The sequence below is a fragment of the Labrus mixtus genome, chromosome 23, assembly GCF_963584025.1.
Source record: "Labrus mixtus chromosome 23, fLabMix1.1, whole genome shotgun sequence".
In the NCBI taxonomy this organism is placed as follows: Eukaryota; Metazoa; Chordata; class Actinopteri; order Labriformes; family Labridae; genus Labrus; species Labrus mixtus.
Genome location: NC_083634.1, coordinates 9,461,389 through 9,479,294, shown reverse-complemented (window position 1 = coordinate 9,479,294; position 17,906 = coordinate 9,461,389). Strand labels below are relative to the sequence as shown.

At 43.8% G+C, this 17,906-nt stretch overlaps 1 protein-coding gene across 1 annotated transcript; it reads right to left on the bottom strand.

Moving 5' to 3' along the window:
- Positions 1-95: 95 nt before the first annotated feature.
- On the bottom strand, positions 96-13,205 carry polr2a (RNA polymerase II subunit A). The gene is made up of 29 exons (XM_061031558.1): positions 12,866-13,205; positions 11,902-12,034; positions 11,667-11,803; positions 11,390-11,563; positions 10,998-11,279; positions 10,752-10,913; positions 10,352-10,572; positions 10,134-10,266; positions 9,901-10,025; positions 9,440-9,650; positions 9,132-9,341; positions 8,872-9,040; positions 8,689-8,783; positions 8,383-8,586; positions 8,071-8,293; positions 7,762-7,945; positions 7,445-7,616; positions 7,233-7,338; positions 6,438-6,643; positions 6,084-6,347; positions 5,742-5,949; positions 5,560-5,660; positions 5,371-5,475; positions 5,095-5,277; positions 4,809-5,012; positions 4,534-4,720; positions 4,326-4,439; positions 4,085-4,234; positions 96-3,691 (listed from the first exon to the last, which is right to left on the bottom strand). Exons 1-29 carry the CDS (start codon positions 12,950-12,952, stop codon positions 2,544-2,546), a joined length of 5,898 nt encoding a protein of 1,965 aa, XP_060887541.1. The 5' UTR covers positions 12,953-13,205; the 3' UTR covers positions 96-2,543.
- Positions 13,206-17,906: the final 4,701 nt, after the last annotated feature.

Genomic DNA, 17,906 nt, shown 5'->3' with positions numbered 1-17,906 from the left:
TAATGCAGTATATTAGAGCATCTATTATTTCACAGAGCTTGCAGTAACCTTTTCATCGTGCTTCAGTCATTTAGAAAAAAAAAAAGTGTCAGACATGTAGTAAAACTTTTATTCATTTTTTCCCAAGTCAAAAAAACAAACAGAACAAAGATACAGAGAATGAGATAATGGATTGATTTCTATACAGTGGCAATTTCAAGTTGTACCTTCCTTTGCCCAGACATGTGAAGTCTTTCCTCAGTTTGGAACCCTGTCTCGCCCTCAGACGCACATTTTCCTGCACACTCGCACACATTCACACCACCCGGGAGTCCTGGTGTTTTCTGAGTTGACTGGACAGCACTAAGTTAAGACAACAGGATTTGATGCAAGCAGAGTGGACAAAATATCACAATGTCTGGGGCCTACGTCCACCACAATATTTACTAAGTGCAATTATCAAAACCTGCTTTATCTCAAAGGCCAGAAGATGCAGTCCTTTCAACTCAAGACCATGTTGGAGGCAATGTTTCAGAATAAGTCATTTGAACACATATTTTTTTTATCTCTTCAGGACTCCCAGCCTGATCAAATACACCCCGCCCCCCCTCCCCATGATTCCCCAACATCAAAGATACATACACTGGTAGAAAAAGAAAACAAACACTGATTTGAAATGAGGATCACTCATGGATGAAGAGGGAGGGGACCCAGCTTCAAATTCAGACACAATGTTGAGAGATCAGGAACGCGAAGGGAAAGAAAACTTTTTTGTTGTTGTTGGCGTCAGCTGTACCGATGGATTTCTTACAGAGTCAAACTAGGTTGAGTCATGTTTGAAAAAAAGAAAAAAAAAAGCACCCATATTTGAAAAAAGGTCACACTAATGTAGTGGGTAAGGTTTTTTTTTTTTTTAGTAGAGAGGCCCAAACGTGCTGTTTCTCTAGACAATCTCTACTTCAAAGAAAATGTTCCAAGCTGCAGTGAAGGAAAAGGCGGACTGGGGAAAAAGATGTATTGTGTCATAACAAACTTACTGGATTGAACTAAGGACTGCATGTTTTGTCCTTCTAACTTCAACTAATGCAACGTCACATTGTGGTGACAGCGTGCAATAATGTGTTTACTGCAACTGTAAGAGAGCAGTCACCGGCTTTGAAATAACTCTGGGGGGGGGGGGGGATCCTCTGCCCCTTCATCCACAGTTTATGAACATGAGCCTCCTGCAAACAGCTTCACAAAGTCACCAGAAGCAAACTAGAGAAAAGCAACAAAAAAAATAATAATAATAACATTCTTAATTTTCCTCTATTCATATTCGCACAGAATAGCAGTTAACGTTCTTTCTTAAATAAATGGTGTAGTCCAAATTAATTTGTGTACACGTCAGCTATCAGAAATGGAACAAAGATCAGCAACAAATGGGAGGGATTTGAAAATAATGTCAACCTAAAGCTTGATTAAATGTGTTAAGATGTGCCACTCATGCAAACTATGACAAAAGCAGCGACGTCAAACTAGTATCCCTCGTCAATATCTGCGCCATTTCCTCCTAGAATCAAAATTAAAGACAATAATCATTCTGATTATTACTTCTTTTTCATATAAATCTTTTAATTCCCAGAGTAATGGAAATAATTTTATCTGGAAAAGTGTTGTTTTTTTTTTTGTTCCTTTAGATGCACAAGTATCCAAAAATGGTCAGAGGACAAGAGGATGCTGGTGGGTGTTTTCATGACATCTTTCAGGTTTGTTTGTCTTTGGGGTGTGAAGGAAGAAGAGGGCGATGGGTACATAAACCTATGAATTCAATCATGTTGTAGAGGGACATCTCCTTCATGCAAGCCAGTACCTCGCTCCTATCATGTAGGTTTATCTGCCGTTAATCCAACACTCCTCTTTCTCCATCTTTGATCCACTAAATGCCCTCAAACTGGCGGCAACTGTAGTTTGTACATAAGCAGCAGAAGGTCTAACAAGATACACCTTGGTGAAATATGCAGTAAACAAAGTCTAAACCATAACTCCTTGATTTTCTTTAGACGTTAGTGATGAATACAATCCACTTCTCCAAAGGCTTTTGGCAATATGTACGCTTTCCACGACTATACACCCAACGTTTAAAGAATGAGAGAGAGACTGGATGCAGTACACTATAAAGTTAAAAAGGGACATTTTCTTCCCCTGTCATGTGTTCACCACATCTTCCTCTCTTTTTAATTCCCCTGGTGGGATATGCAGTTTTTGCTCCGACACCCCATGTGAAAATTAAAAAAAACTATTTCAAAAGGCAGCCTTTTTTTTTTTTTTTTTTTCTCCTTCAGGCAAAGCAGTTCAAGTTCTTTCACATCATCGCTTCAACAAGGTCTTGTTGTAAAGGGGATGGAGGGCTCGGGTTGGTGACGGATTGGAGCAAAACAGAGGTCCCAAAAAAGAAAGAAAAGAATCACAAATGGGACCTCTGTGGCTAGAAGCACAGCCACCTCCAGCTGGCTAAAAGGTGCTGTCCTTCAGGTGAGGTGACAAGGTTTCTTCAGCCGCCTCCCCTTCTCCTCCGCTGCTCTTTAGTTCTCCTCGTCGCTGTCGTCGGGGCTGATGGCAGGGCTGTAGGTGGGGGAGGTGGGGCTGTATCCCGGTGAAGTTGGGCTGTACGTGGAGCCTTTAGGACTAGTTGGCGAGTAAGTAGGAGATGTAGGTGAGTACTTGGGGGAAGTTGGGGAGTAAGTAGGAGAAGTAGGGGAGTATTTGGGGCTTGTGGGGGTGTAGGTGGGGGAGGTTGGGGAGTAGGTGGGAGAAGTGGGGCTGTATTTTGGAGTTGTTGGGGAGTAGGTGGGAGAAGTAGGTGAGTACTTCGGGGACGTTGGGGAGTACTTTGGCGAGGTGGGGGAGTATTTGGGGGAGGTGGGAGTGTACTCCGGGGAGCTGGGACTGTATGAGGGTGAAGTCGGGGTGTATTTGGGGGAGGTGGGGGAGTAAGAGGGGGAGCTGGGGCTGTATGAAGGGGAGCTTGGGGTGTAGGTGGGCGACTGCGGGGTGTAACGTGGACTGGAGGGCGAGTAGGAAGGAGAGGTGGGGGAGTAAGAGGGGGAAGTGGGGGAGTAGTTGGGGCTGGTTGGGGTGTAGTTGGGGGAGGTTGGCGAGTAGGAGGGCGATGTTGGAGAATAGGAGGGAGAGGTCGGGGAGTAACTTGGGGAAGTGGGCGTGTAGTTTGGTGATGTGGGGCTGTAGCTCGGGCTGGTCGGCGAGTAGGAGGGAGAAGTGGGGGAGTAGGATGGGGAGGTGGGGGAGTAAGAGGGAGATGTTGGAGAATAGGAGGGGGATGTGGGTGAATAAGACGGCGAGGTGGGGGAGTAGCTGGGTGACGTCGGGCTGTAGCTTGGCGATGTTGGGCTGTAGCTCGGCGAGGTTGGAGAGTAGGATGGGGATGTGGGTGAGTAGGATGGGGAGGTGGGGGAGTAAGAGGGAGACGTTGGGGAATAAGATGGAGAAGTTGGCGAATAGGACGGGGAGGTCGGGGAGTAACTCGGGGAGGTGGGTGAGTAGGAGGGAGATGTCGGGCTGTAGTTGGGGCTGGTGGGGGAGTAAGAAGGAGAAGTGGGGGAGTAGGAGGGAGACGTTGGGGAGTAGCCGGGGCTCTGTGGGGTGTAGCCTCCAGGGGAACGTGGCTCGTAGGCGGGGGAGGTGGGGGAGTAGTTTGGTGACATTGCTCCACCTAAGAATAAAAAAAGAAAAACTATTAAAGGCTGCAGAAAAATTGGAGTACCTCAGGGATCCATTCTTGGATAATTATATTTCACATTTCATTCCAAAACTGTTTGAAATCAGTCATAATTTATCATACTATCATAATATATAACTACCAAATTTAATTTATGAGTCATTTAATAAAGAAGCTGACACAGCCAAGACAGTTGCCTGTTTCCTATATATCGGTACAACCAAAGTTAAGTAAGTTATGAACTCTTTACTATTTGATCACTGTATTTTTATATTAACAAGTTATATATATATATATATTAAATTTAGAAAGTAACTTAATCTGTGTTACTCATTCTTTTTCATTTATTTCATGTAATAAAAAAGACAAATTTCAGCAGTGCTTTACCTGGAGATGGGATGTATGGGCTTGCAGGGCCTGGAGATCCTGGAGACCCTGGAGTTGGGGACCAGGCTGGGGAGTAGCCCGGCGAGAAACCGCTTGCATCTGATGCTGCACTGGGAGAGAAACCTGCCGCTCCAGGAGTCATTCCGCTCCCTGCAGACACAACGGGCAAAGAAAATATTTAGCCTGAAACTTGAAAAGCATTCAAAGCTGTCATGCCAAAGCATCGTGGGTATACACTCACCAACACTGGGGGACCAGGCACCGTAAGCTGGTGTCGCTCCGGTGTTCCAGGGGGTCATGGCAGGAGACATACCACTCATGGGACTTGGCACCGTGCCAAAGAACATACCAGTGGCTGTGAATAGGATACATACAGAACATGAATATAACATTGCTCATAATATATCTGCTATCGAATCAACTCTGCGCCCGAACATCTCCCCACTTACGTCCTGCCACGCTGATGCCAGGTATGTTCGTAGGAATCTCCATGCCATATTTACACTTCTCAGCATCCAACAGCAGGTCAAAGCAGCCTGTACCAGCGGGGGCGAGCTGGCCGAGCATAATGTTCTCCGATACACCCTTCATGGGGTCACTCTCAGCATGGGATGACGCCTCCATCAACACATCAACCTGGAGAAGGAAATTCAAGAAGACAAATTGAATCCCTGTTTCCCTGGTAACATAGCCTCGAACGTAAGTTGATTGAGTGCCTTCTTACCGTCTCCTCAAAGGAACACTTCATGAGCGGTCCTGTGTCTTGACGGTTTATGCCGTGACGCGTGATGGCCATCAGGTGACCGCGACATGTCATGGTGTCACAAAGCAGAGCCAAGTGACGGTAGTTGACGTAGGAGCCGTCAAAGGAAATGACGTGGTACAACTCCCTCTCAAGCGCCTTTCGCACTGCTTCAATACCCAGCACCTTTGTTGAAGAGGACATTTGTTTTAATATCCAAGTTTATTCTACAGATAAGACAATAAACTATTTTTTTGTGCTTTCATACCGTGAAGATCTCCACGATGTCATTGGAGGTGGTCCTGACGGGGTCCACGTCTTTCTCACTGAGGACCCTCATGAGGCTCACGCCGTCTGTCTCCAGGATCCACTCCTGCAGGGCCTTGAACTCACCGTCCTCTGTGATGATGATCTTCTTCTTGTTGTCAGTCTGGGGCAAGTGCATGTACACCTGAAGGAGAAGGAGAGTGTCCCCTTAGACTTACAGCTGCAGTGGAGTTCATGCCTTTGAACGAGTACTGGTGTGTTTGTTTTCATTCGTTACCTTGCTGATCTGCTCTATGCCTTGCAGCGTCATGTCTGTGAGCATGTTGGACTCTATGCACCTCAAGAACACATCGTCGTCCATTTTATCCACCACCTCCTCATCCTGAACACAACAAAAGTGAAGTATTGATTGATATAGAAATTCGCAAAGATCCTTTATTTGAATACATTTAAAGCCACAGCTTACCTCTTGGAACTTGTTCTCGTCGCTGTTCATGATTCTGATTCGCAGGACGAGTTTCTCGGCATTGTCGTCATTGAAAATACAATTCAGGTCGTCTCCGAATCCTTGCAGAAAAATCAAAATTGTCATCTTCCTGTTTCTTTTCAAAAGATCTTTCTTCGAAAGTACACGTGTTCTAAACCTACCTGCATTGATCTTCTCCGCAATCTGCTCCATGGTCAGCTTGCGGTCCGTCATATGTTTGCGGTCGAGCTCGATGCGCAGCAGCCACGGTGAAATTCGAGTGACATCGAAGTCGGGCATCTCATAGTAGACATTCACCCACTCCTGATCCTCAGCCACCACTGTGTTCTGAGGATTTGGGTCGTAGTAGATGGCGGTGTTGGCTGTAACCTATGGGAAAAGAAAAGAGGCTTTTTTAAGTCACATCTTATATCGACAGTATTGGATATGAGGTGGCAAAGTTAGAGCGATTATGAATTCAAATGAAAGCAGGAGTAACTGCTCAAGTTGTTTCTTCATCCCACCTTTCTTAGTGTAGTGTGCTCCAGTCGACAGAGGATGTCCTTGGCCCTCTCTGCGTCACGTGCAGCCTGACCCAGCAGGAACACGGTCAGAGAGGGCGTTTTGGGCCTCTTGGAGATGTTGATCAACTCCTTCAGACGAGGCACACCGAGTGTTACGTTCTTGGCGGACACACCAGCGTAATGGAAAGTGTTCAGGGTCATCTGGGTGGCTGGTTCTCCCAGCGACTGAGCGGCCAGAGCACCGACCATCTCCCCTGGATGGGCCTGCAGAGGGAAACGATGATGATTTGTTGGGAAATAAATCTGACCACTATAAAAAAAAAAAAAATTACAAGGAAAAGACTCCTAACTTACAATGGACTGGTTGAATTTGGTCTCGATCTCTCCAAGCAGCCAGTCGTAAGCCTCGGTGGAAAGGCGGAACTCCTCCGTCATGCGTTTGGAGCAAAGCGTGGAGCGCAGGTGGATGTTAAAGAGCAGAGTGGCGTTTTGCTGGGCCTGTTTGCTGAGTGGGTCTTCACCATTCACAATCACCAGCTTCTTACTCAGGTCCTGAAGACCTAGAGATACAAAACAACAGCCAAGGATGAATATTCACACTGATAGACGTTAGACATTTTCAGTTTAATTCAAATCTTCAATCTACTATTAACTTTTCCACGTTTATTTTTTCCCCACTGTACACTTATATGTTTGATATACACAATAAGTGATCCTCTTAACTAGTGACTCCTCTAGTGGCCCCCTTCTGTGCTGCTGAGGTACTGCAATTGGGCTACTAGAGGTTTTTTTTTTTTAATTTTCGATTATAAAATATACCGTACTCCTGGCAATCGTTTTGCTGATTTATACATTGTAACATCTTGCTGGAATGATCATTTCATAGTAATGAACTTTTCTTAGGTTGTGGGATGTTATATTTGGGAATGGGTCCACTATACTGCTACGTTATTTATGCGTCAAGTAAGTCTTTTCCCTCTCTAGCAAAGCCAAGGGATCTGACTTGAACTGTACTTGTACTGAAAAATCCAATGACTCCCGAAGTGGATTTATGAAGCTTTAAGGCGCACCTGAGGTCAGGCCATGACCTCCTTTGCTCTAATACTAAGACAGACACTCTTCCACACGGTTCAGAAACCCTCAGCTTACCTTCGACCACTCTCAGAGGATTGAGGTCTGTTGGAGTTCGAATGTTGATGCGGAAGATCTTCTGGGCGTTCCAAATCATTCTGGCCAGGTTGCATGGCAGAACCACCTGCAGGTGAGCGGACAAAACGTGAGAATGAGTATTCTTTTTTTTTTTCTTTTTCGGAACTATGAAAGGGAAGAGGTGTGTGTGTGAAAATGTGACCATTACACACCTTGCTGTCCCCAGTGGGGAAGATGGCTCTGAGGACATCCCTGTCCTCCTTCATCTTCTCAAACTCCCTCTCCAAAGCACTCTGCACATGGGCGTTTGTCAGGACGTCTTTCACGACATCTTCCTGCAGCATCCGCCTCAGTGCACGCTCGTTGGTGCAGTCGAACTTGAACCTAGAAGAAACGGGAAAAAAAAGGAAAAATTAAGCCAGTGATATAAGACTATCAACACATTTAATTACACCTCAGAAACCAGCTTATTTCACACAATGCTATAAGAAACTGAGTTTAAACATCCTGACATTGTTGTGTGACTTACTTCTTTTCAAAGGCCTTGTGTGAGGGTTTGAGTGTAGCCACGTTCTGAAACTCCACGTTCTCTCCTGCGAGGCCGTCCTCTCCATAACGCAGCTGAACCACCTGGTTGATGGAGTTACGCACCGTCCCGTCGTACTTCACCATCACAGACTCCATGGATTTGATCAGACGACGCTGGATGTAACCTGGTGAGGAAGACCAGACATACCAAATTAAAACACAATCCATCAAAACTCTTTTTTTTTTGTGTGTCCTGGGTGCCTAACATGATGTCTAATTTACTCCTCCCGAACACCCTCCCCGGACTTACCAGTCTCAGCAGTCTTGACAGCTGTATCGATGAGACCCTCTCTGCCTCCCATAGCGTGGAAGAAGAACTCTGTCGGCGTCAAACCGGCCAGGTAGGAGTTCTCCACAAAGCCTCTGCTCTCAGGGCCGTAGTCGTCTTTAATGAAGTGAGGCAGCGTGCGGTGTTTGAAGCCGAAGGGGATACGTTTACCCTCAACGTTCTGCTGCCCCACCACGGCAATGACCTGAATACAGAGAGAACATAATGTCAAAGACAACACTAACACAGCATGTGTCTTCAATCCATTCCCAACAGTCGGACTGAGCTTTTTACCTGTGAGATGTTAATCTTTGAACCCTTGGAACCAGCCACCACCATGGACTTGAAGTTGTTGTACTCAGACAGCGACTTCTGGGCTGAGGATCCTGTTTTGTCTCGAGCGTCGTTGAGGATACGATTCACCTGGTTCTCAAAGGTCTGCCTCAGGGTGTTACCTGGGGTCGGCTCCAGCTCGTTGTTGTGGGCTTTCTCGATGACCTGGTTGACAAAGGAAACTTTTCTATACACTGACTCACAAAACTGTGAAACTACGGCATAAAAATGATTCTATGAGTTTTAGGTAAGATCATTTGTGCTTACTTCTATCACATCCTGTTTGGCTTTCTTGATTGTGTTCTGAATGTCAAGGTAGGTCTTGGCGTCAGCAATGGAGTCACCGATACCAATGGAATGACCTGGAGAAAACAGCGTGAGTTCACTTGTAAATAGTAAGAGACAGAGATTCCAAAAAACCTCTCATGGTTGACTTGAACGTTTTATTACCCTCGATGAGCAGCCAGTTGTTGACCACCGTCTGAATGTTGGAGTAAAAAAGTCTGGTGATGTCGTGGCCCATCTCAAGGTAGGAGATGTGGACGAGGGAGCCGGCTGACGTTCCCAGAGACTTCTTGCACAGGATTCCCATGATCAACTCGCCGTTCTCCACGATGACCTGTGAATTACGAATGCAGTATTTGGTTACTTTCACCGTCTGTGTGTTTGTCTACATTTAAAACGATGAAAGGTTAAATCAGGGAATTCACCTTGGTGTCCCCGGGGGAGATGTGTTTGTAGGGGCCGCTGTCTTCATCATCAGGGTGGGTGCTGTGTGTGCGGATCACGTTAATATGTCCAGGAATGATTAAGCTGAAGATCTGCTTCCCTGTCCACAGAGGACGTGGCTTTAGGATGGCCGGCTGAGGCACTTTCCCGTCCCATGTGGAGAGGAACATGAGGAGGTTCATCACTTCACCCTGTGGTGAAGAAAAAGGTGGGTTAAAATTCTTTCACAGCAAAAAAAAAAAAAAAAAAAAAATGGCAGCAGATTGTGATCACAACAAAATCGACCTACCCTCTCTAAGAAGACATCTCGTTTGGTGAATTTGCGGACAGCTGTGAGTGTGTCCTGCACAATACCCATAACGGGTCTATTGGACTGGGGTGTGACGATCATACGGGGAACCATGGCCAGCTCCTGGATCTCTGCCCTCGTCTCCAGCGACTGAGGCAGGTGGAGATTCATCTCATCCCCGTCAAAGTCAGCGTTGTAGGGGGTGGTTACACTGCACGGAGACAAGAGGACAGGAGGGAAGATTTTATTTCAGACGTGGATTAAATCAAGAAATATTATACAGACCGAAAGTCGTCATGATGTCACATCACGCAATGAATTCAAAATGTAATTATCCTAAAAGGAAACTACGCCAAATCCTGAAGAATACACTAAATTATTGGTTATTATTATTTCCATAAAATGCTACCACACATTCTTAATGAAATAAATTCAGGAAGGGTCTCGTCCTGATTTAGTACCTGAGGTTGAGACGAAAAGTGGACCACGGCAGAATCCGGACTCTGTGCCCCATCATGGACATTTTATGTAGTGTAGGTTGTCTGTTGAAGATGACGATGTCTCCATCACACATGTGTCTTTCCACCTATGTAGGAAAAAAAAAAAAAAAACAATTATAGTGAGAATAAAATGTACTATGCAGTGTCATCTCAAAAAGATATACGTGTAAGTCTTGTGTTCATTTTGGGCTTGCCTTGTAGCCAATCTGCAGGTGAAGGTCGCTTGGTTTTGGGTGGAATCGCAGGTCAATTCTGTCGCCATTGTCTCGGATGATATATTTGGCTCCTGGGTACTGGCTGTTGCCTCTTCTCACGAGCTCTTGTAGTCTAGGATGGTTGTTACAAGAGAATGAGTTGACGCCATGATTTCAAAAGGAATGGTTTTACACGTCGTGTGGTGTTGTACACGCACCTGTCGATGTTAAAGGGTGTGACTATTTCCGGGAAGGTCATGTTGGCTGCGATCGATCGCGGCACGCCAACTTGGTCGATTTGCAGGTTGGGGTCTGGGGTGATGACGGTTCGAGCAGAGAAGTCCACACGCTTTCCCATCAGGTTACCTCGGACTCGCCCCTCTTTCCCTTTTAGACGCTGTTTGACCGATTTAAGTGGACGGCCGGACTTTTGCATCGCCTGTGAAAGGAGACATTAATCTTAATTTCAAAACTATCATTACAGTTTGCAAAATTGTGGTAGAGAAAACTATGATAAAAAACTGAAATTAGACTGTATTTGTGACTGAACCTTAGTGACTCATGTGCTTAGTAGAAATCAAACTGTATATCAGAGGCGTTGAAGAAGCGCAAAAATACCCTAGGAAGGCCAGGCAGCTCATTGTCCACCATGGTGGCCACGTGGAACTGAAGCAGTTTGACGTCTTCAGCTATGACGTGAGCTGCAGCACCGCTCTGCTCATTTCTTCTCAGCTGGTTGTTGATTTTGACGATGTCAGCAAGTTTGTGGGTCAAATCGTCCTTTAAAACAGAAGTAAATTGGTCAGGTCAGGAACAAGGCAGTCTTCACAACCACACGTTTAGTACGCGATCATATTTTGTTACCTGGTTGCGAGCAGAGCCCTGCATGACTACAGCGGGCCTGACGGCCAGCGGAGGAACAGGCAACACTGTCACAATCATCCACTCTGGTCTGGAAAACTTTGGGTCCATCCCCAAAATGACGTCCTCTTCATCGGAGATGCGCTTGAAGATCTCGTGCACACGCTCAGGACTCAGGAGGATTTTCTTTTCCTGTGAATCCTCATTAACGTGCTTCCACTCAGCAAACAGCTCCAAGCCAGAGCGTCTTATGCGCGGTTGGTAGCGCCCACAGCCACCGTGGCCCTGCGAGAGGAGCAAGAGGAAGAGTTGGAAACAGTAAATAACTTTCATTATTGCCTTGAATTTTGAGCGTGGAAAGGCTCATCAGCTATGACAAAAAGACCAAAAATCACCTTTTCCTTGGTAATGTCCTCCTCAGTCTCCTGCTGCTCCATTCCAAATTTGTTGTCCATCTCCTCTCCTCCTTCACAGATATTTTTTCCTTTGCACAACTCGTACACATGTGTCAAACGTTTCCTTGGTTGCCCTTTAGATTTTATCAGGATGTCTTTGATCTTTGGGTTGTTCTAAAGGAAACAGAATGATTGGGAGTTTATATAAAACAGCAATTATATATATAATCAGCTGAGTTGAAATGTTATGTACTGTAACATGCTGAAAAATACTTACAGAATCCACTAATAGCTTAGAGCAAAAGAAGCAGACACATCGAAGGACCTTCATTATCTTTGATACAAAGCCAACATGGAAAACTGGCTTTGCCAGTTCTATGTGTCCAAAGTGGCCCGGACATTCTGTCATGTTGCCTGAAGTAACAAAAGCCACACAATTAAGTTATGAGATCAGACAGGGACAGCGCTGATGATCAATATATTTGAACATTCATGATTACACGACAGCGTACCTGCACATGTCTGACATCTTCCACTTCGCTCTATGACCCCTTGTCTTGGGTCCATAAGGCCGCCCAGTTTAGGACGTCCTCCTTCTGTTGTTTCGGGGTATTTGATTCCCCCTTCTGTAACGGACATCCGTTTCTAGAGAAGAAAAACATAGTTTTATAAAGTTTCATTAAAACAAAGCACTCAATGCAACATTAAGCAGCAGCTTATTAAAAGTGTTTAAAATCAGTGAGTTGTTTAAATGAACATCTTAAGAATTCAGTTTTTTCTCAACCATTTCCCCTTATTAGTGACAGATTGTTAATGTATTCACACCTACATCCAATATGTAGGGTGATAAATGTCATCAATAAATGTTAAATGGTTTAAATCAAAGGTTGGCTGTATGTTGTAAGAAAATCATAATCATGTACTGCAATAAGAAATCCCTTTGCCATGGCATAAAAATACTAAATAGTTTATTCATTAATCATTGAAACTTCATACGTCCAATCCCAAGTAAAAGAAAACATGCATGTCTGACTTTTTTTTTAAATACCCCTTTATTTATTTATTAGTTATGTACGTGACCAGACGAAAGCGTACAAAGCGATCGTTGGAAAAAACCAAAGAAGCTGTTTCCGTAACAATTCGCTATCATGAAACAAATTATCTACTCAATAATGGGTCTGCAGGGTACATCGCATGAATATAATGGGGGTTTAATTCATGTAATAGCATGGATCCTTTTAGACAATGTTGTGCTTAAAGTTTTTCAAACTTCCTGCTACATGCTAGTTAGCACAAGCTTCACCAGCCTGACACAGCTAGCTAGGCTAGGCTAACAGCGAGCACTCTCCGTTGTAAACAATGCCATGTCTCTGCCAAATCTATAAAACTACACACTAATTCAAGCAGCTGTAAGAGTGATATGTGATCTTTCAGGTAGATAATTAAATACCCCACTCCCCCAGAAGGAAAACCTACAAGTTCATCTGGGCTGATGATGCCGAATTGAACTCTCTTGATCGTGCGCAATGGGCATGCGCTGTCGCCGGAGGGCGGTCCGTGCATCCTGTCTATTCAAAGAGACGCGTCCTTCCTCGGCACGCCGCTTTGTGAGCAGGAACAGCCTTCAAATTGCCCCCACGATTCTGGTCAGGCCGCCAACGGTGACCGGAAAGTCTCCGAAGGCAATATCCCACGGAACTCTGCTGTCGGTTGCCTCTATAGCCTTTTAATTTATGTTTTGGTACTAAGTAAGATGGCTACCGACTGTTCCCCTCCCTTTTCCTGATCTACACCGTGGAGCGCTCTGAGCGCTTCTGAGCGTGTACTGGTTCAACGGCTGGTTATATAGACTGACTGCTTACTACGGGGTTACACACTCAAAAAGTCACGGGCTGTTTCTCTGGGAGGAGGGACATGAAGCTCTGTAGTAAAACGCTCATTGGCCATTCAAGACAGTTAAACGAACAAGTGATTGAATGGAACGTACAGCCAATCAGAGAGGACGTTTAAAATTGTAACAAATCAAAACGTAAGGCGGGCATTGATTCTATCTTAACCCATCCTGATTGGCCGTATTAAAACAGAGTAGGCGGTTCGATGTATACGTTGCATGCGCGATTTCAATATTAAATTACAGTGGCTTCGATTGGTCCGTTTTCTTATAAATATTGAGTAGTGTTACGGAGAGGGCCAATGGCGACCAGAAATGAACATTCTTCGAATAATTTCGACAAAACCCGCCCAGTTTCCGATGTTTGCCGAAACTGCCCGATGTGAATTTCTACCCTCAGAGCAAAAATAAAAAAAATCTCTGTCCTCCCGTTCGTCTCGCTGTAGATCAGCCTGGGCTCTAAGAAAAGAGGCTCAGGGCTGCGGCCTGTTCAGACCTCATGTTAAACCGGACTAAACAGTCGAAATACGTTATATTTTATACATGAAATACTTTAAAATGGATTATTTTTAACCTGCGTTACGATGACGCGGACTTGTCGGTTTTTTGTCGAGTGGATTTTTGGGATCTCCGGGACTTTGTTTCAAGCCTCGGAATCTCCTGCGAGTGATGGCCGACCAGGGGACTGGATTTCCCGCTCAGCGTATAGGAAACTAACGGAGAAGCCTTAAGTGTCATTTTAAACGTTTGCTGTTGACAAAGTGTTTATTATTTTTACACAGCCTTGATCCTTGTACCATTTGTATCTACTTAATCACTTAAAATGTTTTAATTGTTCGATGATTCCTTTAAAAAAATGTATTACTTGGTCGTAGGCCGCGTTTCGAAACGTCGTCGAAGTGATGATTTTTGGCGCTTAAGGAACATTAAGCTGCCTTTTATTAACTTCACCACTCACAATTTAACTTACATTTTATCAAAAATGTAATTTTTACAAGTCGATTACAATCATGTTTGTAAATAACAGCGTTTAAAATCTGCCTTTTAAAAGCAGAAACGTCACTGCTGGTCTGGTTGTGTGTAACACTAACGACGGTAAGGTCCCTGCTGTTTACTCAATATAAACCACACTTTTCACCTCTAATGCGACTATAATGTTTAAAAACCAGATGGTAACTACTGTTTTTATGAACTCTTTTGAGTAAGGTTTATAGCCTGATAGCTTTAATCTACGGGACAAAACGACCAGCATAGTTAACAGGTAATTCCAAGATAATAATATATAGTTCTTTTTGTCAACATGCTGGACTGTATGGTAAGTATTTATGATGGTGTGTATCCACGTCTTAGCTCCTAAATGAGGCTGTTATAGGTAATGTAGTTGGACGCCATTAGCTCCAACATGGCGGTGTTTGCTTCTTGTTGTGAAAAGATGGAGTCTGGATCCCTGTGGGCTAACTTACCCGGCTTTAAAGCTTTGCAATTTCAACAAAGAAACCGTGTAACACCTTGGCGAAATGTCTCATCGCTTTCATACTTTCACTGGCATTCAAGATAAACTGTGTTCAAGCCCATTTAGAAGTTAAGTCAGGATTTCAGTATTGACTTCTCGTCGTTGATGAAGTTGAAGCCATTTTGCTATCTACGTGAATATTCGTGTGTTATTGGGAAGGATAAACATGCTGCCAAGTTAAGAAGCTCTCGTTAGTGTTGTGTCCCCCTGTCTCGTAAGGTGCTCGATCTTTTTGTTTATTTAAAGTTGATGGTATTACAGTTTAAGCATTAATCTCGTCTGAAGGGACTGAACATTACCATTAGCTTGTTACACAATAGATTTATCCTGTAAGCTCTTGTTCACGTTAGTAGTGCCCAAGGGAAGGACACTTACAGCTTTATAAATACACACCAGCAGAGAAGTATACTTATCAACATTGTCCCATTCAAACAAGGTTGTGGCATTTGCATATAGGTTGAAATATGTTAACATATACCCTACGTGTGTTTTCTTAAAACATGTAAAAACTGGAGGATTTGAACCACCTCGTCACATTGCATAATCTCCACGTTATGTGGTGTTTATTGCGTGTAATGGCTTCATTTTCTCTGAGATTCATGTCACATTGTGTTGTAATCTTAACTGCCTTTTTGATTAAATAAATATATTCAACAAACACAATGAAGTCTGTTTTTTTTTTTTGGGGGGGGGGGGGGGGGGTTAAATTCAAAGCATAACTTGGTGTCCCAGATACTGTGTGGTTCCTATGTGCTGCTTGAACATCCCCTCTTGCCAACATGTGTTTTTTGGCAGGTCGTGAAGACGAAGGCATCATTGAAGCTGAGGTTGCAACAGGGATGCCACATCTGCAGTATCCTTGTGTTACCATCAACATGATTTAAATGTGTCTTTAATCAAATGTAAATAACTGCATGCAAGCCAGTCTTAACAACGCATAGAGGAATGTGACAGTAAATCACTTTGTTCACCATGTGCCATTCAATACCATGACTATACAAAGGATTCATTCTTGTGCAGTTGGCTCCCTCCTCTGGCTCATGGTGAGACTGTTCAGTGCTGTAAAGACATTGCACAACCACATTTTCAATGCGGAAGTGAGTCCTGCAGTTCCTACACTGCCGTCTCAGACGTGCTCCCTCTGCTGCTGAAAGGAGGTCAGTGCATACTTCAGTGTGGTAGGAATACATTGTAGGGATGCAAGTGTCTTAACTGAGCGTGTGATTGTATTTTAACTCTACAGATGTTGGTATGATATCAGAAGCTGCAACCCACATCAATTGCTTTGAGTATTTCCACTTAATGCTTCTCTGGCTGAGACTCTACCACTTCCTGAAAGGGAACACCTTCTGCACCCAACATTTAAAGGTCACACTTACTTTACAAACTTTATATTAATCTATGCCAAACATACTTAGTAATAATTATTACTAGATATTATGTGTGTGTTCATCAATGGAATCGGCTCATCCTCGTCCACCTACAAAATGAAAACTGCAGCTGGTGTTAAATCAATCATATTACTTAAGAGGAGCAATTCAGTATTAGGAGCATATTAAGTTTTGACGCTTAAAAGTATATTTTTCAGCAACTTCACCGTTTTTAGAGGAGGCATCAGTCTCCTCTGTTATTACATGTAAAATGTGATTTTTTTTTTTTTTTTCTTTTAATTCTAATTTGGAAAATGATATTCATACATCTAGCTGTATGTGTTGGCCACTTTAGAGGAAGAGGTGGGGATTCATGTGTCTAGGGGGAGCTCTTGTCTGGTGTTGTTAGGGCCTGACATAGTGTGTGTGTGTGTGGGGGGGGGGGGGGGGGGCGGTCTGTATCACGACAAAAAAGGAGTGGGAGGGAGAGATAGCCAGATGCATGACATGATTGGAGGAACTGACAATTTTTGTTGGATCCTACTTTTGAAGCCTTAACTATAACTTCCCTGTAGTTATTATAGAATATACATCTTCTTACATGTTTTCAGTCAGTGGCTGATTATATTTGAAGCACTAGCGTCCAAAAATATAATTTGTCTTTTTTAATAAACAGTGAAGACTCTGTTTTCTGAGGACAGATATCTCTCTATAATAACTATTAAAAAAAAACCTAACATCCTCAGGGTCATGATCAATTTCTCAAGATGACACATCACAGCCGACTGTTTAGACTTTGTGTTCCTTTGAACAGTTTGTGGTGCAGATTGTGGGGGCTCATTGCTGTAATAAATGACCAGTCCCTGTCCATCATCGCTGAATAATATGCAAAAGAAGAGCTGTATACCCAACTCTTGAGTTCTTTCCATCAAATCAGTTTAAGCTGTTTAAGCGTCATCAGAGTTTTCCATAGGCACTCACTGTTGGCTGGACATGAAAACATTAATGGCCGACCTTCTCGTTTGAATTCGGATCACAAAACTTTTTGCCGGACCTCTTTAACTCCAGCTGACATCCTGTCCGCTAACCTCAGCATATCATTTGGCTTCTAATGGAAATTTTGAGAATCATAAACAATAGAAGATCATTTTGTCGGTTTAAAGCTGTTGTAGCATATTTTGATTTAACTTAAAACTGTGTGCATACAGTATGTTGCAACAACAAAATAAGAGTTGGTTTGGGGGGGGTTTCTTAAAAAAGGTGGCCAATTGAAAAGTGCAAGGAGATCTGTCCAATCACAGACGTTTTGTGTTAATGGCCTGGAAGCAAAGCTAGAGGATTTACAAATGTATTATATTGACAAATATAAAAGTTGTGCGTATAATGCTGTATTTCCTCTTTGGTTATGGACCAGGATGTTGTTTTGTTATAGAAACGGGTGACGCAGGGTCAGAGGCATGCTCTCTCTGAGAGCCCTTTGGAACAGACCGGCCCATTTCTGTCTGCCGGAGAATGTCCTGTTCTTTGGGTGTTTGTTTTGGCTGATGTCAGCCCCTGCCAAGCGTCTTCATCTTTCTTTTATCCTTTCTTTTATTGTCCACACATCCTTTCAGACCTTCCAAATTCTCGTCTCCTCTCGTCTACACAGGATTCTTTGTAGGCAGCTCATTTGTGGAGAGCAGACTGAAGTAGGAATGTTAAGTCAGCTAGTATTTGACTCAGACGATACACCGGGAGTTTTGC

Bases quoted from the DNA above. Each gene is read 5' to 3' on its own strand.
- polr2a (XM_061031558.1), bottom strand. From the start codon at position 12,952: ATGCACGGACCGCCCTCCGGCGACAGCGCATGCCCATTGCGCACGATC. The intron at 8,587-8,688 runs GTAAGCACAAAT...TTTGTCAACCAG, and splicing joins CCAAACAGGATGTGATAGAA to GTCATCGAGAAAGCCCACAA. The intron at 7,617-7,761 runs GTAAGTCACACA...CGTTTCTTCTAG, and splicing joins CACAAGGCCTTTGAAAAGAA to GTTCAAGTTCGACTGCACCA.